At 40.9% G+C, this 24,052-nt stretch overlaps 1 protein-coding gene across 2 annotated transcripts in view; it reads right to left on the bottom strand.

Annotated features, from left to right (window-relative positions):
• Positions 1–23,846, bottom strand: part of tyw1 (tRNA-yW synthesizing protein 1 homolog (S. cerevisiae)) — a 29,816-nt gene extending 5,970 nt beyond the window's left edge. The window contains exons 1-14 of one of the 2 annotated variants that reach the window (XM_019861416.1): positions 23,686–23,846; positions 22,780–22,907; positions 22,545–22,676; positions 22,093–22,194; positions 20,234–20,428; positions 18,593–18,868; positions 14,042–14,143; positions 13,213–13,336; positions 11,865–11,917; positions 11,671–11,789; positions 9,646–9,755; positions 8,163–8,340; positions 7,181–7,316; positions 4,490–4,600 (exon numbers count right to left, since the gene is read on the bottom strand). In XM_019861416.1, coding sequence (XP_019716975.1) covers positions 4,490–4,600; positions 7,181–7,316; positions 8,163–8,340; positions 9,646–9,755; positions 11,671–11,789; positions 11,865–11,917; positions 13,213–13,336; positions 14,042–14,143; positions 18,593–18,868; positions 20,234–20,428; positions 22,093–22,194; positions 22,545–22,676; positions 22,780–22,907; positions 23,686–23,776 — 1,857 coding nt within the window. In that variant the 5' untranslated portion in view covers positions 23,777–23,846. Of the gene's footprint in view, positions 1–4,489; positions 4,601–7,003; positions 7,087–7,180; positions 7,317–8,162; positions 8,341–9,645; positions 9,756–11,670; positions 11,790–11,864; positions 11,918–13,212; positions 13,337–14,041; positions 14,144–18,592; positions 18,869–20,233; positions 20,429–22,092; positions 22,195–22,544; positions 22,677–22,779; positions 22,908–23,685 lie in introns of those variants that run through there. The other variant, XM_019861417.1, reaches the window with a different exon arrangement.
• Between the last annotated feature and the right edge of the window lie 206 nt (positions 23,847–24,052).

Below are 24,052 nucleotides of genomic sequence, written 5' to 3'. Positions count from 1 at the left end.
GATGCAGCAGAGAGACAATCAATCAGGCCTCCAACGAGCACAACATACCAAGGAAGAAGAAATGATTCACAGGGGAAGGGGAAAAAAATCCACCGACAAAAGAAAATGTGACAATGAATTCAATTATTGCCTGCTTTTTGTGCACCCATCCTGAGAAATTAAAGAACGCCTTTTGTACACTCACTGTACGCTTCATTAGGCACACCAGGAATGTAGTACGCTACACTATTTCTGCTGTGATTTGCTGTGTTTTTGCAAGGGATATAATTTTTGTGTTGACCATTCAGATCCTAAACTGTGCTGATATTCTTGTTAAAAAAAAACAACAAAAAAAAAAACCACACACACCCAGTGGAGACTGAAAAAAATCCATTTGAAGGGGTATTAGCGACACGCTGAAAGATTTCGAATATAATTACATGATTTAAAGTGTTTACAAGAATTGTTTTTTCCCCCAAGCTCCAAAGGTCTACTTTCAAGTAATTTGGAGTTCATCTAAAAGGATACACACCCTTTTATAACTAGGCTGTGGCTGTATTAGGAAATAATCAATCGCATTCTAACTAGTGTGAACTTGCAGTCAGCACACACCTTCCACCAATCAAAGTTCCTCTGATTAGCACCAAATAAAGTTCAGGTGTTCTAGTCAGCTTTTCCTAAAATTGGATTCTGAAATTTCCTAAAATTATTTTTTTTTCTTTTTCTGGCATTAAAAAAAAAAAAAAACGGCATTTGAACTGGGGTGTGCAATTTTTTTTTTTTTATATCTGCTGTGTATGAGCCGCTGGTGTTAAGGGGACTAGATTGATGAATGGTTGTCTTTAGATTGAAGGTGTTGATATAATGAAGAAATTGGATATGGATAGAGTTAGCCCACTCTAGTTCTCAGTCACTCAAAAGTCTCCAGTGAGTGTGTCAGGGAGCATTATCGATAGAAACATTTGTCAGCACTTGTTGTCAAGTGACCAAATGAGAAGGTCTCGGGGCTAATCGATAGCGGATAGCATTTCGCAGGAGCACAGCGACGTTCTCCACAGGCAACACTGGTACGGGGGTCATGTAAACAGCATGGTTAAATCAATATTTCAAAAAGTAAAAAAATGATATCAGCGAGCTCTTTAAATATCTATTCAACGAACAGTGACTTAAAGGCAAACTAACTTTTACAACTTCAGTCGGTGTCATGAGAGCTGGTGTTCCTCATGAAGTGGCTGCTGAGTGTATGATCTGCAATTGAGGACATCATCATAATTCAACTCTACTTGTTCGCACTGGATAAGCAAACCCACGACGGCCCAAATAGAAAAAAAGCTGAGACGAGCAAACAAAACGCAGATTGTCTCTGTCAACAGACGAGGCGCTCGAAGGAGGATGGATGAGCTAACACGGGTTTAGCTTGTTCGTTTTAATGCGGTAGCAAAGTGCAAAACAAGCAAGACTCTAAAAATGCAATTCATTACAGGAAACGTGTGAGTGCGAGCACAAGCGCAAGCGCGCATGCACACACTTACGCGCGCACACACACCCACCCACGCACTCGCGCACATTCATAAGAAGAGTAAACTTACAAAAGTATTCTGACAAAAATACATGGCAAAAATATCTAAAATAAAAATAATAGAAATTCGCAATATTAGCCCCAAAATTTCAATAAATTGTAAATTTATTGAATTTACAAAAACTGTAAATTGGGAATTTCTCCATTGTGAGACGAATAAATGTTTTCTTATTATTCTTATTATTAAAACACAAAAGTGCTTGAAATCTATTCCATCCTGCGAATCACTAATATTTTATAAACCCTGTTGCTGAAAAATGCTTCACAGCTGTGTTGCATTGTCTCTCCACTGCTATCCCATCCACTCCACAGTTCCTCTGTTCCGATGGTGAAAACAACCACCGCGCAAACACCTCTAAGGAGCTTTTCTCCTTTCTTTCCTCCGGCCCCTGCACAAAAACAAAAAGCCTCACGCGAGACTTACAAAGAAAAATGAAGCTGTGGCAAACCAACTCCCTCAATTATTTACTCGAGTTTGTCAAACGTGCGAGGCGGCTGTTCGCTTGCGCCCTCCATCATCATTTGGGGGCCCTTCTGCCACATGATTACCGTGGACGGACTCCTGGCTCACCCTGGGGGAACTAATGGGCCGCAAGAACGTGGTGTGCTCTTGATTATGAAAGAGGGGGGGAAAAAAGAGGAGGTGTTCCCTCGAGAGGCTGCCTCGTGAATGCTAACAAAGAGCCTGTCGTGCTCTTTTGCTCCTGGAATGGCACAACAAAAATAATTTGGGTGTGTTCTGAGAACAATTCAAACCATCATTTGCCAGTTTGAAGATTTATGTAATTAACCATCAGAAGGACCTGTTGGACTCTATGCACCTTTTAAGTTGTTTGTGGCCATTTTTGACGTTGCACAGAAATACGGTAGCATGCAATTTTTTAAAACGTATTCATCTTTGGTATGAAGGAACTAAATTCAACTGATGTGAAGAGTTTCGTTGAGACAAAAGTATTGTTTTAGAATGATCTTATGGCATCTTGGCGCCGAGGAACTAAGTTGAAGTGACTTGCGGATTTTCATTTTGATAAAAGTAGCGCTGAGTTGCCATCTTGTGGTAGCTTGGTGTCAAGGAACGAGATTTAAGTGTACTGAAGGGCTTCATTTCGACAAAAGTAGCGCTCTGACACCATCTTGTGGCACCTTAGTGCCACGGAACTGAGCTGAGGTCAATTGAGGAGCCTGATTTTGGCCAAAGTAGTACTTTTTGAAAACCTTGTGGTATCTTGGTGTCAAACTCATTTGAAGTGAATTGAGGAGCTTAATTTTAGACAAAGGGAGTGCTTTGCCACCATTCTTGGTGTCAAGGAGATAAGTTGATTTGAAGAGCCTAATGAAGACAAAAGTATTCTTGTGGCATCTTGAATCTAAGTTGAAATAAGTGGAGGAGCCTCGCTTAGACAAAGTAGAGCTGTGGGGAAGAACAAGTAGACTGAGAAGCCTCATTTTCACCAAAGTTGTGCTTTGGAATAATCTTATGGTATCTTGGTGTGAAGTAAATTCGGGCTCAACTTTTTCTCAAACCGCAGTCCTCTGTCTGGTCATTCATAGGATATCGAGCATTAAAGACAAAGAGCCAGAAGAAGTTTGGATGGAACTTATGAGATATATTGAAGATATATGCTTCCACTCGACGGTGACGATAATGAAATCGCTGAAGTCGAAAATTCAATCAGATCTGACGATCATAATTTTATCCACACTTGGAAGCCATCTGATTTCGATTTGTACAACCATTTTTTTTTCTTTTCGCATTAACCCCCCTTTGGGAAATTCTGCCTGAGCTGCTGACGAGAGGACAAACGGTGTCTGATGAGGACACGTGTCACAGTCCCTCACTAACTCAATTATTCATTGGCGTGTTCAAAAATGAATAGATGCATGCAAAAGGACCCGCATGTTGTTAAATAATAAAACCTTCATGTCTTTTTGACTGTGCTAAAATGGAATCCTAATACTTGACAAGATACAGTTTTAGTGGGCTTTTATACTTTGAATACGAGTTGTGATTTGAGTTTTGACTCATGGTTTCATTTTGAATGCTTTTAGTAGTTTTAGATGGTTTATTCTAATATTTTCAACTCAGCACAGACAACATAAGTCAAATCATTAGGCTCATTTGTGCTGTCAGACGTGAGCCAGAGCAAAATTGCTCAACTTGTTACGAAAAACGCGAATGTTAATTTTCGGGAAATGCTCAGATATGATAAACTTTAGAAATGATTACAAAAAATGTCAGATAAAATCTAAATCTAAAAATGGAAAATTTTGGACATGACGACAATTATTTTTAAATATATAGAAAAACACAACATCACTATATGTTGCGTGATTAAAAAAAATATTTGAGATAAAATGCAAATAAGGAGACATATATGGGGCCACAAAATCAAACTCTGTTGCTACTCTGACAAAAATGTTAGAAAACATTCCTTAAAATAGCTAAGAATATTACAATACTACAGTACAAAAACACATAAAAATACAAAAATAGTAGACAAACCCAAACAAGTTGGAACAGACGTATTACAGAAATACCTCTAAATAACAGAATGTTAAAAAAAAACTACATTACAACAAATGTATCTGAACAAAATATTGCTTCACACATTAGAGTAACAAACAATGAAAAACAAACAAACAAAAAAATGCATTTGTTTCCAATTCTTTGGATGTAAACTTTGAAGTGAGCGCAGACGGCGCGTTGCGTGCCAGCCAGCCAGCCAGCCAGCCAGCCAGCCAGCCGCTGGCAGTGTTGGCATTCATGCACATTATCAAAGGAAAAACAAGGCTTTGCTGTCTGATGTCTCTCAAGACGCCCGCCGTGTGGATGCACTCCAGTAAACACACACACACACACACACACACACACACACACACACACACACACACAGACACACACACGAACAATGATACAAAACCATATCCTACCTTGACCTCGATAAAGTCGGGCTGGCCTAATGCGACAAGCTCTGAGTAGGCAGTTATCTCCTCCACGTTCCAAGCTTTGACCAGCGTTAACCGATACACTGTCCTCTGCCTCTGAACAAGAGAAACACACACACACACACACACACACACACACACACACACACACACACACACACACACACACACACACAAACAAGACAAATGCAAATAGATTTACAACAAAATTATTGGAACAAGTTACAGAACAAATCTAAAGTTGGAAACTGACCAGACAAAATAAATAAATAAATAAAAATGACATAATTAGCCAAATATCCCAACCAAAATTGTAATTACGACAGAACATCTCTTTAAAATAAGTCACTCTACAGTACACATGGCGCATTAGAAGTATTGCTTCAAGTTGACAATTCTTTGTAGCACAAGGGCAGGCCTGGGGGGGAAGGGGGGAGGGATGGTGACGATCAAGGACATCCTGAAGTGTAATTTGCAATAAAACAAAACACCTTCCCTTTTGGTGCCTGGCCAGGACTTGATTGTTGATTCTGGGAACACAACATTCAGTGTTCCGTGTGAAAGACGCCGCAGCGCTGCAGTGAGTGCCGAAAGAGCGAATGGAAATAGAATGGAAAAGGAGGGGTCGCCCAGCATTTTAATGCCACAACAAAAGCAATTGGATGAGGGAATATGTTGTACACTGTGAACTTTCCCTAGGCGGATTACAAAAACGAGGCCAAAACATTGAACTACTGCTGTTCGAATGGTGCAGGATGACGTAGGCCTGGGTGTCAAACTCATTTACACTGTAGGCCACTGGGTACTTGTGGTTTCCCTCAGAGGGTCGTTATAACTGTGAAAATCATATAAATGTAGACTCACCTCATATGATTGTGTGTACACAATTTACCCTTGCATTTCATTGCTGTTCTATACATACAATTGCCATTCACTCTCTCACTGTATACAGCTCTGACTTGATCACACAAATCAAATTTGGGGGAATTTTGTGGGGATCAATTTTCCAAATAAAATCACCATGGAGCAGGCACATTCATAAACCAGCTGTAATCCCACGACTGATACCAAGAGGCACTCAACGTACAGACTGGCTAAAGGTTGGCCATCTTATAGCCGGCCGCTATCATGAGCACCGACTTACATATGAACGGACGACCAACAGCACTTAGCCACGAGCAGTGCCCATCTTAAGTTGCCACTCACTAAATTTGCCTAATTTGAATGCAGTGATTTTGCTGTGATGTTCTGTCTCTGGGGAAAAATTGCCACTGTGTATGGCATACACTTGTACAAGTAAATCTGGGAGACGTACTACATGCACATTTCATCAGTAAGAATGCATGATTGTTATTTTCTCTTTTTTGCGGTATATCTATATCAAAAATTCATCTGCATTATGTCATCAGAACAATCAAAAATAAAAGCAAAGCCCATGAGGACAAAATTTGCTGTGAAATGTAAACCTAATCTCTGTAAATCACAATTTACGATAGTGACATAAAATAATCTGAAATAGAAAAGAATCATCCAAACAGGTTCGGATCTATAGATGTCACAAAATGGCGGCTAGGGCTATTAGACATGGCTATGGCCTGGCTCAATGAAGCTCTTTCAGCACGTGTGGCGTAAGTTTAAATGAGTAAATGCTAAAGTCAGATTACAACAAGAATGCCAACAAATCTGTGGCTTTATCACTTCAACTTTTCATGTATCATGAAAAAATGATATGTAAACATGTGGACTGCACTTCTTCAGCACTGAACTTATCTGCATTTACAAAAATTTGGTGGTCTATGCAACAGTCTAAGGCCTGCAAAAAAAATCTCATGGACCCATATGTTGAATCTAACAAGAAGTCCGCCATTTTGAATTTAATTTAAAATTTTACATATTAAAAAAAAAAAAACAACAACAACAATAATAAAGCTCAACTTGCAACCTCTGCGATATGAAAATGTAATTTTACCACATTGCGATGCCAATTTGAATTCGATTTGTTGTTCAGCCCTACTATATAAGACTGATTTTTACCAGGAACATATCTCCAATGATCAACAGCAGTTGAATGGAAACAACTCTCTCTTTAGAGTACATATTGACAGAGGCGGGCCAGGCTGCCGCAGGACGCCGGCTACCCTAATGGACTTTTTTTTCCTCTTTTCTTGAAAAGAAAAAAGCCAGCAAGACCTTTTATTCGGGGGCTCCCGGGAGACATGGCTGCATTGAAAATAGAAATGGACACATGCTGGCACAGGCTCAAATCCAGCGGGAACGAACACAAAAGTTTGATGTTTTAAAGTCATCGATATAAGTGGATTGAAGTCGGTAAAGTGTTTTGACATTTACTGTCTGACGCAGTCAAGTACAAAGTTTCTAGGTAGTGACTTCAATAAATATGTCAGTGCTGAGGTCAAGCATCACTAATTCCCTCTCAAATTACGATCTATGTAGATAACGCAAACACAAGTGCAACAACGACCAGAAATATTATTTTTCTTTAAAAAAATATTGTCAAGTTGAAAATTTCCAAATGAGAAAGAACTTCATGAAAACATTATGGAATTGTTGTCCTCTGTATTCTGTAAGAACACATATTTGTCAAATAGAAAAATCCAGTCAAGACAAAACGATGGTGACAGGTTTGAAGTCTGTCATGTGGTAAAGTGATCTGACCTTCTCAGCCAGGGCCTTGAGGCTGTCCAGGAATCGTGTCCAGAAGTCCTTAAAGAGTGGCCTGTCGATCTTCTTCAGGCTGTCCTTGGTGCTGGCATCCACGCTTACGTACAGCTGAGTGACTGGCTCCAGCGTCCTGAAAGCACCGCATTTACTGAGCCTTCATCAATGAACTCCCACAGACATTGTGGAGGAGGAGGAGGAGAATGTAGAAGGCAAGTCGCGTAGAAAAGATTAAGGGCATTTTAATCCACTTCAATTGGGAATTGGATTTGATATGCTGGTAGTGGATTTCACCATTGATTCTGTCAAAAAAGTCTGACCGAAACCAAATCACACAAAAACCAAAGCAACATTTATCACAAGAAGTTAGGTGAATCCAATTCATCTGTACCAGACACCCACCTATATTAACAAAACTATACATTTTATAGAGAAGTAGCTACAGTTGAAGACACAGAAAACAATTTCAAATGAATAGAAATGACAAAGGAAATAGCTAAATGAAAATTAAACATTACTTTGACCTTTATTTGAACTTGCTTGAATTGAGCTGCACCCTGTAATGCAGCAACACCTGACCATGCTTTTACATTCAGATGACAAAATATGAAGTTAATAGAAATACAAACAGAGCAAACATTGTGCTTCCTAATGATAAAGAGAACAGAAAATGGTCGATACGTCCATGAAGAAATTCGGCATGCCGCCACATTCACAAGCCCTACAAGAAAAATAAACTTGCACATATACATGGAAAGCTTGGTGAGTGGTCAGGTTTGGGACAGACCATTTTCAATCTGTTGAAAACTTTGATAAACTTTAGGCAAGCAAGCAAGCAAACAAACAAATAAATAAATAAATAAATAAATAACAGAATCTTATGAAAAGTCAGAAGTGAAGGTACCAATGTATTGCTACTTGGAAAGCTTTTACAAACAACACGACAACAACTGATGGCAGCTGGCTAAGGTAACGCTACCTGATTTCCTCGGGGAACTGAGCATTGGTGACCAGGAAGCTTGAAATGCGTCGGGAATGGAGGAGTCGCACAAAGCGGTTGATTTCAGGGTACATGATGGGCTCGCCCACCAGGGACAGAGCGCAGTGTTGCGCTGTCAGACCCTCCTCGTAACGATCTGACTTCACGCCGGGGACGCCTGGCGGGACAAAACACAGCGCCTTAACTTGAACTCGTGTTTCACACAACAATATGTGGAGGTACAGGAAACATAAATATTGCTGGGGGAATACATTCCAATCACTGATATACAGAGATCGTATTAAAATACTAGCTTTAAATAAGTTTAAACTTTGTAAAATAAAAAAAAAAAAGTTTGTTAAAAATTACGCTCATTCACTCTCTTTCTGTCCAGAAATGGAAGACTGAGCACTTTGAGGAAAGAAAAACGACTCTGGCTTGCACAGTTTTCCAAATAAGAGACAATGTTTGCGGTAAGCTCTTAGTTATTTAATTTTTATTTGAACCTGACAGAACTTTATCCATTCAGGTAAAGAAATTGAGAACAGATTCTCATGTTTATATTCATATATTTGACTTTGTCTTTTTTATGCCGTTCAGTTTCGCTGCCCTTATTTTTAGCATGTGTGTTTTCAATGCACTGCGTGTTTGCACTGTGACTGAGAGCAAAGAAATGTCATCTGTGCTGTATGTTTTACATAAAACATATTTGACAATAAAGCTGACTTGACTTGATATGCAATGTCGACCTGGCAGCACACAGCACAGTAAAACGAAGCAAAAACGAACACATGTACAACAAAACTATATCATGTGATCTTGATCGTGACTCTCAGTTGAAATTTACTGCAAAACCGACAAATAGAACAAAACAGAATCAAACACTGTATATTTAAACATTAATATGTCCAACAGAACCTTTCATTTCGTTTGAACGAAATTCCTCTAGCTCAATGGTAACACACAGGATTAGCGTGGAGCATCAACACATACAAACAGCATCAATATAATCAATATAACGCTCACATTGGGAAACGACTGATGTTAAAAATGTGGTTCAACAAGACACTCAAGAGGAAAAATATCACTCTTAGAAGAATGAAGTCATCACTGAAGTTAAAAAAAATTGGATCAACCATGCTGGGAAAAAAAAATACTCTATTTCCTCAAAGTGATGTACATTTTCTATTTCTTGACAGCTAGGTGAGAAGAGGCGCTAGGAAGACTTACATTTTAGAAAACTAGTGGATTTTAATTCATTTAAATGTGTTTAAAGGTGGGGGGCGTGGGGGAATAAAGCTATAAATACAAAACAATACAGTACAACAGAATATATGGGTGAAATCGCCGAGCAAGATTGAATTCCTGAAATGTGCCAGAAAAATTGCAACATCAACAATAAGTGCAGTGACCACGAGGTTCGCTCAAGACCGCCTCACGCCACATTTTCAGACTTCCGCTCATCGCATGTTGCACCACTGACCTCGAAATTGGCGGATCATGTTCTGATGTTTCTCCAGTGCTTCCTCCAGGATCTTCTCAGCGGGGTCCATCTTCCAGCGCCACTCGGTGCCCACCGGATTGGTGTGATGTCTTCAATAAAAAAAAAGTTGTCATTTTATGAGATGGTGTATTACTAACAGAACAACCAAAATGTTTTCTAAAAAGGGAGGGAACAAGCTGTCATCTTAAAAAGTCACTTTTTTTTCCTTTTCAGCAAAGGATTTGCTAATTTATTATCTTAAGCTTGAGAATCTCCCCATGTTTCTCTGATGATGTAATATTACGGAACAATTTTTTTTTTAATGGAAGAAAACTGATGCGACACAGTCACTCTTTCTCGAAAAAGTTTTTTTTTTAAATGAGATTCTAAAACCTACATGTTTAAGAGCTGTTATTTTACAAGAATACAATAGTTTTATTAGCTCCCACCTCTGAGATAAAAACTTACATATTACTTCATATTGCAAACAGAAACTTGGAAAAGTTTTGAAAAAAAAGTTCTAACCCAAAGAGAATCAAGTTGTATTTTTCAGGAAAAAAAAAACAGTCATAATATTACAAAACAACATCCTTTTTGTCAGTGTACAGTCATTTTATTTCATTTAGCGTTTTAGGCTCTCAATTAGATTTGGCAGACGCCATTGCTCTTCTAATTGGAGTCCACTTTCACCGTTATTTTTACAGTGCAATACACTACTGGTTAAAAAAAACACACGTACACTCACACACAACCAAGTCCTGTGATCTTTGGGTGTTAACACTTGGTTTAAAGTCATTAAACTAACCCCACGATGACACGAGACATTTTCTGCAGGTTGTCAGCGGGGAGGGGGTGAACTGGCCAGCTGCTGATTTCCTGTCGCCCTTCATTGCCACTGCTGCACAAAATGTGGTGCATGTGGCAGCAGGCGGGCGGCGCACTGAAAGCGACCTTTCTGCGCGGGGTGACAAAGATCTCGCCTGTCGCCAACTCTGTCATGAGTCAGCATCCACCTTTGATTTTTGCCTCATTCCAACCGCATGTTTATGTTGTTTATTCTGTTTCGTACACTCTACAGTTGATTCCTGAAGAATGGAAAACGTTAGACACCAAACCTTTTTTTCTGGTGAACAAAGAGACTCTTTTTCTTTTAATACTTGTAAAAAGAGCATAGTTCTTGACAGATCAGTTCAATTGCTGTAATATGGGAACTCTACTTCTAAAACAGCTGACAGTGAATGTGTTATATAGCTTTTAGAGTGTTCCTTTGCGCTTGTTCTCACTGTCTTCTTACCAAGAAATGTGAAACTATGACATAAAATCCCTTTGAAACGAAAAGAAGACTCTCGGGCTTGCAGTTCTCCACATAAGCAGTTTGTCCATCCTAGCTGGAGTTTCCTTAAAAACTGATTCATAAAATTAAAGAAAATTGAACAGTGTATATTTAGAACATCAAAATGTTCAACCTACCCATAAAAAAAAAAAAAAAATGTCTGCTAACTTAATGCTGACATGCTATCGGCAGGCTAACAGAAATTCACAGAGACAATAAGCTAATTCGAAGCCTGTCTCTTCTTTCTTTTGACTATGATGTATTTCTTTCAGTAGAGCTCGGTACTTCCCAGCATGTTGTGGCAAAACATGTGACGACCAAGTTCATACTTGCCATTAGTGTATGCTGTCCAAACACACATACAAAAAACATTACTGTACTTATAAATCTGTGATACAGGGGACATGAAGGCTGGCCCATGACATATCTGGGGTTGACTAGCACAACTGCGACTTCATTTCTTTCACGGGAAAAATAAAGTATCTATGGAGCTGCCTGTTGCAATTGATGTGCTGACAAGCTGATATTTCACTATTAAGAATCACTCAGTAATCATCTTACACTGACATTTTAATTATCTCTGAGTCTCAGACTCGTGCTTTTATGATTTGGCTTTGACTCAAGCAGATTTCTTCAAAAACCCACTGAGGGCATTTTTGAGGGGTGTGCAGTGAAGAGGATGCAGGTCTTACCTCCAGCAGAAGACGCACTTGTTGGCGCAGGCCAGGCTCGGTGTGGTCTCCATGCAGCGGTGGGACTGGATGCCATAAAAGGTGTGCTTGTAGCAGCCGCCTCGGCCCCGCAGCATGGACTAAAAATAAATGAATGCACAATTTAACTGCCAATCGTGCCACTCAAAAGGGTTTTAAAAGTTCAAGTCGAGTACCTTGGTCCAACGGCACAGCTTCACACCTGAGTGACTTCCAATCAGCTTGTACCCTGAGTAAAGACAACAACAAGGACAGACTATTATGTACAGCCACTTTGAATGCTTCATGGGCGTCACTTGCTTTGACCCCGAAAAAAATTATAAATGTGCTGTATTGAACAAGGCATTAACATGCATATACAGGTAATAAAAAGTTTCATGATGGTGAACAGCGGATTTGTTCTCCAACCGCGTTGTACTATAATAGCAAGTAATGTCCCACGGTCCTAACAAAATGCAGCAGGTCAACATTTGAGGTGGACTAGAGTCACATGTTGCTATTTATAGTGCAGTTGTTGTGTAAAGCTAACAGCAGGAGCAGAAGCTGAATTGCTGCCAGAGGCCGTACAATGACTTCTGCAGGTAAATGAGCCAAAGAGGTGGCTCGGGTGAAATATAAAAATGTTGCCCAAAAAGACACTCAAAAAAAAAAAAAAAAAAAAAAAAAAACACCACCATGGATTAAGTGCTTAATAATTCAAGCGACAAGGTCAAGCAGCCTCCAGAAAACATTGTGGCAATGTCACATTTGCCGACCGTTATGCCTCTAATAGGGGCTTCGTAATCTTTCACTTGTCCGGTTTTATGTTGATCTTTTTCTTTTGTTGTTGTTGTTTATTGGATGGGTTGTAACTCTTCAGTGAATTTCGTTACTCTGCACCCGTGACAATAAATGTCATTCCAATCCATTCCATATCCTGCTCCTTCAGCTCTCAAGTTGTGCCTCTTGCTGTTTGGCTCTTTAGTCACAACTCTTGAATCACACCTCGCACAGGTCCTCTCGCAGTATAGCTCCTGCGGTTCTCGAGTCACGCCTCTCACGGTATGGCTTGCAGGTCAGGCCCGACGAGTTACAGCGCTCATATTAGGACTCTTGCAGTACAGCCCTCAAGTAATGCCTCTTACGTTTCGTCTGTTGCGGTTTGGCTCTTGAGTCACGGCTCTCAAATCTTGGCTCTCACATCACAGCTCTTAATAAGCAGCAGCACACAGGCAGCCTCTGGTAGAGTTGACCGCATTGTGATTGATTTATAGTCGAAATGAAGAACAGTTTGGGGACTTAGAAGTCAAACTTTGTCGTCCTTGTAGAGACAAGGTGAGGCAAGTGGCGGCAACCATCTGGCTGCCCTCCCTTGGGGACGGCCTGTTATTTTTATTACTACCAAGTAATGATGCTCTGGCTCCATCATCATCATCATCATCATCATCATCATTATACACAAACACCTGGCAGATGCTCCTGTGGAGAAGCAAGCTATTCGCCGCTACATTAAGGATTCAGCGGAGCGCGGTGGCGCAGCGCTACCTTGTCTGCTCAGAGCTTCTCTCAAGGCGGGCGTTATCATCTCCCGTCGCTCTTCTTTCCCCTCTTGGTTCTTCCTCGCCACCTTCCTGGAGCGCTTGGCTACCTGCCCGCCATCTGAAGGAATCTGGGAACGCATACAAACCGTAAAAGATATACGATAATGAGTAAGAGATTTGTTGAGTGTTTTTTTTTTTTTTTTTGTGTTTACAATTCATTTTGCTAAAAATAAATGTCATCTATGTACTGCGTTTAGTTGTGCATGCAATAAGACAAAAATTTGACTGATTGAAATATACATGTAAAGGACAGTCACGTGTTGTACTGATCAATGAGCATTCTGTTTTGGGGGAAGATTGTATCACGACGGAAGAGACGGGGATGGGAGCATCTGTCTTGAAGTAGGATGCAGTGGTTTGCTATTTAACCATCATTGGCTGTGTGCATATCCATACAAGGCAAGCTTGGTCTGGGAGAACCCAGAGATGGCCACCAACCATCAATATATATATTTTCTCTGAAAAACAAGTATACAACCTTTCTATTCAAAAATATTTTTTTCTTTTTCTGTCAAGAAAATAAAATAAATTAAAAAAAATGCAAATAAAATTAAATGGAACAATCATTTAAAAAAAATCAAAATATAGTGCAGTCCATTTTGCACGACAAATGTCCCTCGAGTCACTCATGATGGCGGTGGGCGTCTGCGCTCTTACGCAAGCCTCATTTTGACGCCAGGGCCTGGTGTGTGGAGTCTACCGGGCCATCTGCCGTTTCCGTGCAAGGCGAAGCTGCTTTCGAAGCACGCAAATAAGACCGGCCGCACACTGACCTGCTTGACGCTGCTCATCAGGCTGCCCAGATCTTCCACGTCCAACACGGAGGGGGAGGTTGACGAGACGTCTTCGTCACTGCTCGACTCCACCAGCTCCTCCTGAAGGAAGCGGAGACGAAACAAGACTTCAGGGGATGGCTGAAGAAATTAGAAACTAGAATTCACAAACAACATGCTGCAGTACATGCCAGCAGCTGAGTTTGTTGATGGTTTGATAGTCCACGTTCGCGTTCATTGAGGACAATTAACAAAACAATCAAGGCTATATGTGATAAAATGAAACATAACTTATTGTAATTTTATTATTAAATTAAATCATTTTGCATGTTTTACATACAAATGAATCCTTGAAAATTAAATTGGCTCATGATTCTGGACACTTATGCATTCCACTACACACCTATGGGAGGGGCTAAAGGGATTGGGTGCAATATGAGCTGGGCGGCAGCCAAAGACGGGAACCTTGGCGGTCCGATCCTCGGCTACAGAAGCTAGCTCGCGGGACGTGGAACGTCACCTCTCGTTGCAAGGAAGGAGCCCGAGCTGGTGTGCGAAGCAGAGATGTTCCAACTGGATATAGTCGGACTTGTCTCCACACATAGCCTGGGCTCTGGTACCAGCTCTCTCGAGAGAGGGTGGACTCTCATCCACTCTGGAGTTGCCCATGGTGAGAGGCGTAGAGCAGGTGTGGACATACTCATTGCCCCCCCGGCTCAGTGCTTGTACATTGGGGTTCACACCGGTGGACGAGAGAGGAGCCTCCCTCCGCCTTAGAGTGGAGGGGCCCCCCGAACTCGCTAGTGGACACGAGCAGTAAGGGATGCCGTCAAACATCACGTGGTCATCGGGGAGAGTGCCTCTGAATTGGCAGACCGGTGTGGTGGTCCCTCTTTTTAAGAAGGGGGACCGGAGGGTGTGTTCCGACTACAGAGGGATCACAATCCTCAACCTCCCTGGTAAGGTTGCTGGAGAGGAGGGTTTGTCAGGAACTCGAGCCCCAGTGTGGTTTACGTCTCAGCCGTGGAACAGTGGACCAGCTCTACACCCTTAGCAGGGTCCTCGAGGGTACATGGGAACTCGCCCAACCAGTTTACTTGTGCTTTGTGGACTTGGAGAAGGCGTTCCACCGTGTCCCTCAGGGAGTTCTGTGGGGGGTGCTTCAGGAGTACGGGGTACCGAACCCCCTGATGTCAGAGTTTGGTTCGCATTGCCGGCAGTAAGTCGGAATCATTTCCAGTGAGGTTTGGACTCCGCCAAGGCAGCCCTTTGTCACCGATTCTGTTCATAACCTTTATGGACAGAATTTCTAGCCGCAGCCGAGGCATTGAGGCGGTCCAGTTTGGTGACCTCAGTATTGCATCTCTGCTTTTTGCAGATGATGTGGTACTGCTGGCTCCTTCAAGCAGGGCTCTCCAACTCTCACTGGAGCGTTTCGCAGCAGAGTGTGAAGCGGTTGGGATGAAAATCAGCACCTGCAAATCTGAAACAATGGTCCTCAGTCGGAAAAGGGTGGAGTGCCCTTTCTGGGTCTGGGAGGAGGTCTTGCCCCAAGTGGAGGAGTTTAAGTGTCTTGGGGACTTGTTCATGAGTGAGGGCAGGAGGGAGCGAGAGATGGACAAGCGGATCGGTGCAGCGTCTGCTGTGATGCGGACTTTGTATCGGTCTGCCGTGGTAAAGAAGGAGCTGAGACAAAAGGCGAAGCTCTCAATTTACCGGTCGATCCACGTTTCAACCCTCACCTATGGTAACAAGCTATGGGTCGTTACCGAAAGAACGAGATCTGGGATACAACTGGCCGAAATTAGTTTTCTCCGCAGGGTGTCTGGGCTCTCCCTTCGAGATAAGGTGAGAAGCTCGGCCATCCGGGAGGGGCTCAGAGTTGAGCTGCTTCTCCTTCAAGTCGAGAGGTGGCTCGGGCATCCGATTAGGCTGCCTCCTGGACGCCTCCCTGGTGAGGTGTTCCGGGCATGTCACACCGGCAGGAGGCCCCGGGGGGACAACCCAGGACACGCTGGAGAGACTATGTCTCCCAGTTGGCCTGGGAACACCTTGGGATCCCCTGGGAAGAGCTGAAACAAATGGCTGGGGAGAGGGAAGTCTGGGCTTCCCTGCTAAAACTGTTGCCCCCGCAACCGACCCCCGGATAACCGGTGGAAAATGGATGGATGGATGGCTTGCTTCATTCCTGAAAAACGAACGCAATTAGTAACACCAGTAGACTTATTCCCCACACTGCATATAATATTACCATTGGTAATTATAGCAAATATGTTATTTCAGAAGTATGTATCAAACGGGTAGCCCTTCAGATTAATCAGTCCCCAAAGAGAAGCTCTTACTGGTATTTCTTCATGCTAATCTTAAATCCAAAGCGATACGATGCGGCCAACGACAGGAATTTGTTCATCATTAAAATAGTGAACAAACCTGAATTCCACAGACAAGCTGGGTGAGATCGTTTTCCACGCCAACCCGTTGAAAACATACCAGTATGTAAATATACAGGTCGGTGTCTCAGTAAACAGTTGGATTCCAGGTGACAACTACAGTCGTCAACAAAAGTGAATGAGTTAAAATCAAATTTGGCCCTTAAGTTCAAAAGTTTCCCTTAAAATAATAACACCTGGTCTCCTTTCAGCTACTCATTGGTGACACTCTGGTTTGTAAACACAACATCCTGACTGAGATGAACCGTGTCATTTGCAACTCCAATCACCCTTAAAACCGTGTCTGTGTAAAACCTGCCTCTCGGCATTATTAGGTTGTCAATTGGAAAACTTGATTCGTGTCAAACTAAAAATCACTTGAAACGAAGAACAAGATGACGGCCACGCTTGTCAGCTGCAGCCAGTAACAAGTCTCGGCGACACAGTCGTCTCCCGAGGTGTCCGCTGCCATGACAACGGGTCATCTGTGAGCTGTCACACTGCACATGCATGTGTGTGTGTGTGTGTGTGTGTGTGTGTGTGTGTGTGTGTGTGTGTGTGTGTGTGTGTGTGTGAAAATGCAGTGATTGGTGAGAAGAGCAAAGAGTGTGTCTGGAGGACGGACAGAGGAGCTGAGAGAAATGTCACATGTGAGGCGTGTAGGACATTTTGTAACCAAAGCAACAAAAGAGAGATGCACACTAGTATGTATGTATCCAATACGTACGTGTGGACGGAAGTATGACACAAATACTTAACTCTCAGGCCTTGTTGGATTTTATTAATCCTTCCAGCTAATTTGCATTAATTGTTTTTGTCAAGTAGACACAGTCTGTCATTTAATCTAGTTATTTATTTATTAATTATGTTTTGGCGTTTTTTGTGTGTATAGTTTTGGGCAAACATCAACTGTTGCTATTAGCGTAAAACAAGCATTCATTTAAATTTTTTTTTAACTTTTCAAATCAAGGTTTACACAATGCGCATGTTAGAAAATAACCTAAAAAAAAACGCTATGTTTTATTTAAATGACAGAAAAGCATTATTTTGCTTTAACAACGGTGCGCCACAAGACGGTGCCACAGCAATGATTAAGTAGGGGAGCTGCATTTAGACAGAAGAAGTGCTTCGCTGCCATCTTGTGTCATCTTTAGGTAATTCTAAACTTTTTAAGAGGCGCCAACTATTTTTTTTTTTTTTTTTTTTTATGGTCTCCCTATGTTGAAAATGTTCACATTCTGTGGGTGGGTCTTGAATATAACCACAGCGATGAACGGGGGTTCACTGAAGTGCAATTCATGACTATTTTAATCATCGATCAACATGTTGATTATTTTTCTGATTAATCGATGCATAGGACTTAAACAACATTCATTTCTATCCCTTTATTCAAAAACAGGACATTATTTCAAATTGACTATAAAGAAAATTTGCAAACATAAATTGACTATGAGTCAGTAACTGGTTGTGCTGTAACACCCATCCATCCATCCATTTTCCAATCCGCTTTATCCTCACAAGGGTTGCGGGGGGGTTCTGGAACCTATCTCAGCTGTCTTCTGGGCAGTATGCAGGGGACAGCCTGAACTGGTTGCCAACCAATCACAGGGCACACAGAGACAAACAAACATCCGTGCTCACACTCACAACTAGGGACAATTTAGTGTGTTCCATTAACCTGCCATGCATGTTTTCGGAATGTGGGAGGAAATCGGAGAACCTGGAGAAAAACCCACACAGGCATGGGCAGAACATTCAAACTCCACACAGGGAGGCCGGAGCCCGAATCGAACTCTGCACCTCTGCACTGTGAGGTCGACGCGCTAACCACTGGACTACCGTGCCGCCCTGTACTGTAACGTGCCCAAAAATAATCAAAAATATTGACCACTGTTTTCCAATGTAAAAGCAGATGTTTACAAATGTCTTATTTTAAATGCTTCCATAGAGGACTATAGAAATCACAGAATACTTTCAGTTGTGAGGCTGAAATTCAGAGAACAATTTTCAATTAAACTAGGTCTTCAAACAATTAATTAAATGGTTGTTGATGAATCAATTTTCATGCCTCTATTGATGTACAGCACTTTCTTTCAGCTGTAGTTGTTTTTGAATACCTTACCTCAGAATTGTTATTATCCAGAGCGGTGTTCTTCCCTTCTTCTACTTCTTGTCCATCCGTCTGGATGCAGGAAGTGCCCTCCTTGCGTTTCCTACAACAGTTGTCGTCGTCCTGACAAAGATCCCGCAGACGTTTGAGGAACTTGACCTTCCAGGCCAGGAAGTCAGCCTGAATGCTGCCATGGATGCTTTTCGCCACGTTGCAGTCGCCTTCGCCGCGGGTTAAGATCCGAGAGGCACTCAGCATCCACAGCCACTTGTCCACATTTTTGCCCACCTGGACAGAAAGAGGATGCAGTCATACGCCCGCATATTCACAGTTTGGTATTCACAAATTCTAGTCGTAGTTGAAGTGTATTTTTGAGGGGGGGAAAAAAAAACAAAAAAAAAAAAAAAACAGCGCTTTTTTTAAAGAGAAATTCACAAAAAATGAAGTTGGAGAAGGAAGTTACATATTTGAGAAGTTACTTTTTGAGAAAGAGTCTCAACTGTACATTTTCCAGAAAAAAAAGTTATTTCCGAAATAAAAAATGTAAATTTTTAATATGAAATCATATTAATTTAAACTGATATACCAGTCAAACATTTGGACACTGTTTTGAATGAAATAGCATGAGAAAGTGCATCCAATCCTTTGATTGTAGAAAGTTGCATATTTCGAGAACAAAGTTTTATATTTGAGAAAAAGCTTTGATTTATATTCAAGAATATACTGTACTGCGATTGGCTGGCAACCAGTTCAGGGTGTCCCCTGCCTACTGCCCAAAGACAGCTGGGATAGGCTCCAGCACACCCATGACCCTTGTGAGGATAAGCGGCTCAGATAATGGATGGATAAAGAATATATTTTTTAGCAAAAAAGTATATGTTCAATCAAAAAAGGTGCAATATTTGATAGAAAAAGTTGCATATATCTGAGAAAAAAAGTTTGCCTGCCTCAGAAAATACTGGTTCAATTTTGAGTGAAATAAACATTCACATGTATTTTACTATTTTACTTACCTTACTTTCTGTCAATTTATTACTGTATATGTTCTTATGTTCAATAACCAATAAACAAACAAAAAGATATTTCAAAAATAAAAAAGTCGCACATCAAAATTATATATCTTATGAGAGGAAATAAAGTTGTATATTTTCCAGAAAATAATGGCAAATTTGGGGGAAAAGTCACATATTCATGATATATATCATATTTGAGAGAGTAGTTAGTGTTGGGGGAAAAAAAAGTTCAGAAAGTCTCATATGACTTTTATATTTTTCAACAATAAAGTCATACATAGTGTATTTGAGAAAAAAATGTGCAAAATTTTTTTTTCAAAGAAAAACGTTACATATTCGAGAATATATTTGTTGTTTTGAGAAAAACAAATATTTTTCAGCAAAACCGGCTTATACATTGGCAAGATTAAAAGACATTTCTAAGTCATATCTTTAAGTATGTGGGTTGTGTAGATTTGACAAAAAAAAACATTTTTATATATATAGTGAGAGAAAAAGTCTTACATTTTAAAGACAAAACAGTTTTTCAAGACAAAAGTTACAGATTTGAAATAAAATGGGAATAAAAAACATTTAAAAAAACGAAGCGAAAAAAAAAAAAGGTACATTGTAGTTTGAGTCCATATTGCCCCAGCCTTACTGTGTTGTAGTGGGCAGCATAAAGGGAGTTGCCCAGGCCAAACACGGCGTAGCGCAGGCCCTTCAGGTACGTCCTCCCATAGCGGAAGTCGGTGGACGCTTCCTCAAGCCACTTGCAGAACCACTCAGCGTTGTCGGTGGGCTGCCCGTCCGTGTAGGTGGACACCAGGAACACAGACACACACTTGCTGCTGCACTGGGTGACATAAACGAGACACCACAATCAAAGGAATTCCAACTTGAAACTCACAAAATGATGGAGCTCTGGTGTGAAATTTTAGGATGAACCTAAAATGCACTGTAACTTCTACAGGTGAACTTAATTCGACCTTGTGTAAAATTTTGAAAGCACATGTCCACCGGTTAATTGTTTCAGCACTTTTTGCACAACTTAGACATGACAAAAAGAGCTGAATGGAAAAATTCACATTTGAAAATTCCTTCTGAGGGGTGGGGTCAGGTTACAAGTTGAGCCAGTTAACAGTCACCAAAGTTACTCTCATTCACTGATTCCGACGACACCAGTCCACACTAGGGATGGGCCAATTACTGGTTTGACGGTTTACCGTGGTTTAAAAAAAAAAAAAAACATCCATCCATTATCCCATGCACTTAATCCTCACGAGGGTTGCGGGCGTGCCGCAGACTATGCCAGCTGTCTTCGGGCAGTTCGCACGGTACACCCTGAACTGGTCGATAGCCAAGCACAGGTTTTTTTAAAAATCAAAGTCTCAATAACCTCTAATACTGTCTGTCACCTGGAATGTGCTCTTTTATGTTTGGAGGGAATTTCTAAGCAGGACACAATATGATTGTAAATGAGCCATGGGGGCCAGTCGCTTTTTCAATCCCCTCCTTCTCAACCAGCAGAGAGGGGAGATGTGAGCAGTTACAGACAGAGGAGAGAAGGAGCGAGACAAAAGCGACACTGCAAAAATCGATGTCTCTGTTGATCAATATGCATTATGCTTCCAAAAAAAAATGTAAAATAAATAAAAAATAAAAGTACAAGTTAGCCTTCAGGACAATATCAGTCGCCAACAGGTCTGGCGTAAAATTAGCTCACCAACTAAGCTGCAGCATAGAGCACATTAAAAACCCTAAAAAGCAGTTGGCCTACCTTCACTGGGGGCATTTTACTGAAATTTTCATAAATGGATTCCAATTACAGAGCGAGTTTTTCTGGATCAGAGAGACTTTTCAATGCACTTTATTGAAAGAATGACTGGAGAAAATACAACTACTCTAACTAAGTGCCACTGTTTATATTCGTGCTTGACCTTTGCTGGGAAGGTCATAAAATGCCCCTTGGAAGTTTTTCCAGTAAATTAAAAACATGGCTGCTGGTCTATTTCTGCATTTCATTTTCTAGGCAGTTTAGGGAACCTTATTCCAAAGCATATTTTTTAACCCACATTTCACATCAAGAACGTTAAGAAATATATTTTCAGTTCAGTGTTGAAAGCAGAATACAAGAGAATTGTGTATAACAGCATATATTCATTCCATTCTATTTGTCTGTCAATGTGGGATGACAAAAGAGTTTGCAGTTACTTATAATGTATGTCATTCAGATACATCTCGATAAATTATTATATCAATGAAAATTTCATTGTATCATGTAGTCTCTGCCATTGTTGAACTACTGCATTTATTTTCAAAGTTTTTTGAAGAAGGGCTAACATGTCCTAATTTTCTTGAAAGCAGCCTTTTGACAATATGAATTTTCCTGCCACTACAGCTCTTATGAGGAGTCCAGGAGGCCAGATGTTCGTGGTAGAAGGGAAAGCATCAGTGAGGTGCAGCCCTGACACTCTTTGTCTCCTTATCGTACCTCCGCCAAAGGAGCCTCGGTCTTACCTCGTCAGCCAGCTGATCGTCTGGATCATAGTCCTTCATGTCAATCACCTCTGTCGCGAGGTCCAGACTCCTCACGTCTGCTGACAGCTGCTTTGCAAAACCCTGCAGCGTTGTGGGGGTGAAGCCAGTGTCACCATTATAGCATCCTTTTTTTATTGTGTTTATATTTAATTTTAATAACGCAGAGTCCTTTTTCTTTCTAAAAAAACAATGATTACATGTTACGGGGGGGCTGAAACGGATTAATTTTCATTGCAGTTCAATTCTAGGGGGAAAAAAAGGATTTGATTGGCAGGTAAATTAAGTTACAAGCTTGGTCACGGGACTGATTTATCATGTCAAAGTGTATATTTAAACTTTCCCATTTTGAAATTTCTCAGTAGTCTCCAAACCAAGTTATTTCTAAATGTCAGCTTTGTGGATGAGTGATATGTGTAACCAAATATTCATACTTTAGCTGTACCAGTCTGTGAGCCAAAGAAGATTTTCACTCCTGACACGTGAACTTCAGCACGTTTATCACAGCCCTCTGGATTCTTCATAGCTTCCTGGACCCAGGAGCTGACGTCCTTTGATAAGCTTTTCTAAAAGACAAAACAAAAAGGTGTTATTTTATTATGATGAAAACAGTATGACTGGTTCTACACACGCACAGGCTTATGTCTCTGAATACACTTGCCAATGTACCTTCTTCAGGATCATCTTGAATGAAACCCAGAGCGTCAAGGCAAGCGCAAAGGCTGCATACACATAGAACCGGTTGTGCCATATGTACATGGCATAGTTTTCGGAGGCACTGTGGGAAGAGTGTAACCCTGGAGACAAAAAGCATATCACAATTGACAAAATTGTGTACAATTGACGCATTTGTGCACAATGAGCATTTGTCTGAGAAAATGTGAGGCAAATGGAAAGCCAATACCAGTGAAATGTTGTGACGGTGAGTATTTTTTTAGAGAGAGTTGGAGCATATGTAGGCTTTTTTTTCCAAATTGTAAGTGTCTCAAACGGCCTTGTGGCATGTTTTCATCAGTACAGCCCAAGGATGAAGAATGATGACTACGGAGTCATTGGTGATTAAGCTTTCATTATTTTGTTGTGTAAATTAGGACAGCCGAGTTATGAAGTCATCTGACGGAGTTCGCTCACGTACACGCATTCAGAAAGAATCAGATAACTTGAGTTTTACTTGGTTGTTTGGTGGATGGGCAGGTAGGTACTCAGGAAACGAAACTATTTGTATACAAATATCAAGACGCCAATTTACCATAAAATGGCGGTTTTAAAAATAGTTAGCATTGGGTTTAGTTTGCTCTAATAACAAACAAATAAGTAGGTGGGACTAATTCGTTAATTTAATGATACTTTGATGGACAGAGGAAACATTTACGAGCATTTAATAAAAAATTCCCTCACAAAAGATATTTCGACCATTTAAAAGCACAGTGTGGGTTAAATTTATCTACAACATAACAGCAGGGCACTTGCTTTATGAAGTGTATGTCAGTGAACGTGTAGGCTAGCTAAAAGTGTTCCCTTGGTTTCGTTCACGCAACTTTATTGTGCGGCTGTTAAAAGTTGATATAAACTCACCTTTTGAGTTTGAAGTCGTCGCAGAAGTTTTGAAAAAACTGGCGAGGAAGATAAATCCATGCATAGTTGCAAACGCTTTGCTTGAACACATTCTTCCCAAGTCATCAGTGGCGGCGGGTGATGTGCGGAACCATGACTGTTTGGCCGAAAAGCATCACGGGAGTTGTAGTACTGACAAAGTATGCACCCGTAAAACACATTTTTGTTGTTTTTGTTTGAATAAAAAACAACAAATAACAATTTATTGTTTTACTTGCCCAATATTACATGTCAAAATGCATGGTAATAAATTCACTAAAAACTCGAAAAGCATTCTGGAAAATTTACTTCTTTGGGGCACCTGCGTAATACATGGAAATATACTGCC

This window comes from Hippocampus comes, unplaced genomic scaffold, assembly GCF_001891065.2.
Source record: "Hippocampus comes isolate QL1 unplaced genomic scaffold, H_comes_QL1_v1.1 scaffold122, whole genome shotgun sequence".
Classification (NCBI taxonomy): domain Eukaryota; kingdom Metazoa; phylum Chordata; class Actinopteri; order Syngnathiformes; family Syngnathidae; genus Hippocampus; species Hippocampus comes.
This window is presented reverse-complemented; position numbering and strand designations above follow the sequence as displayed.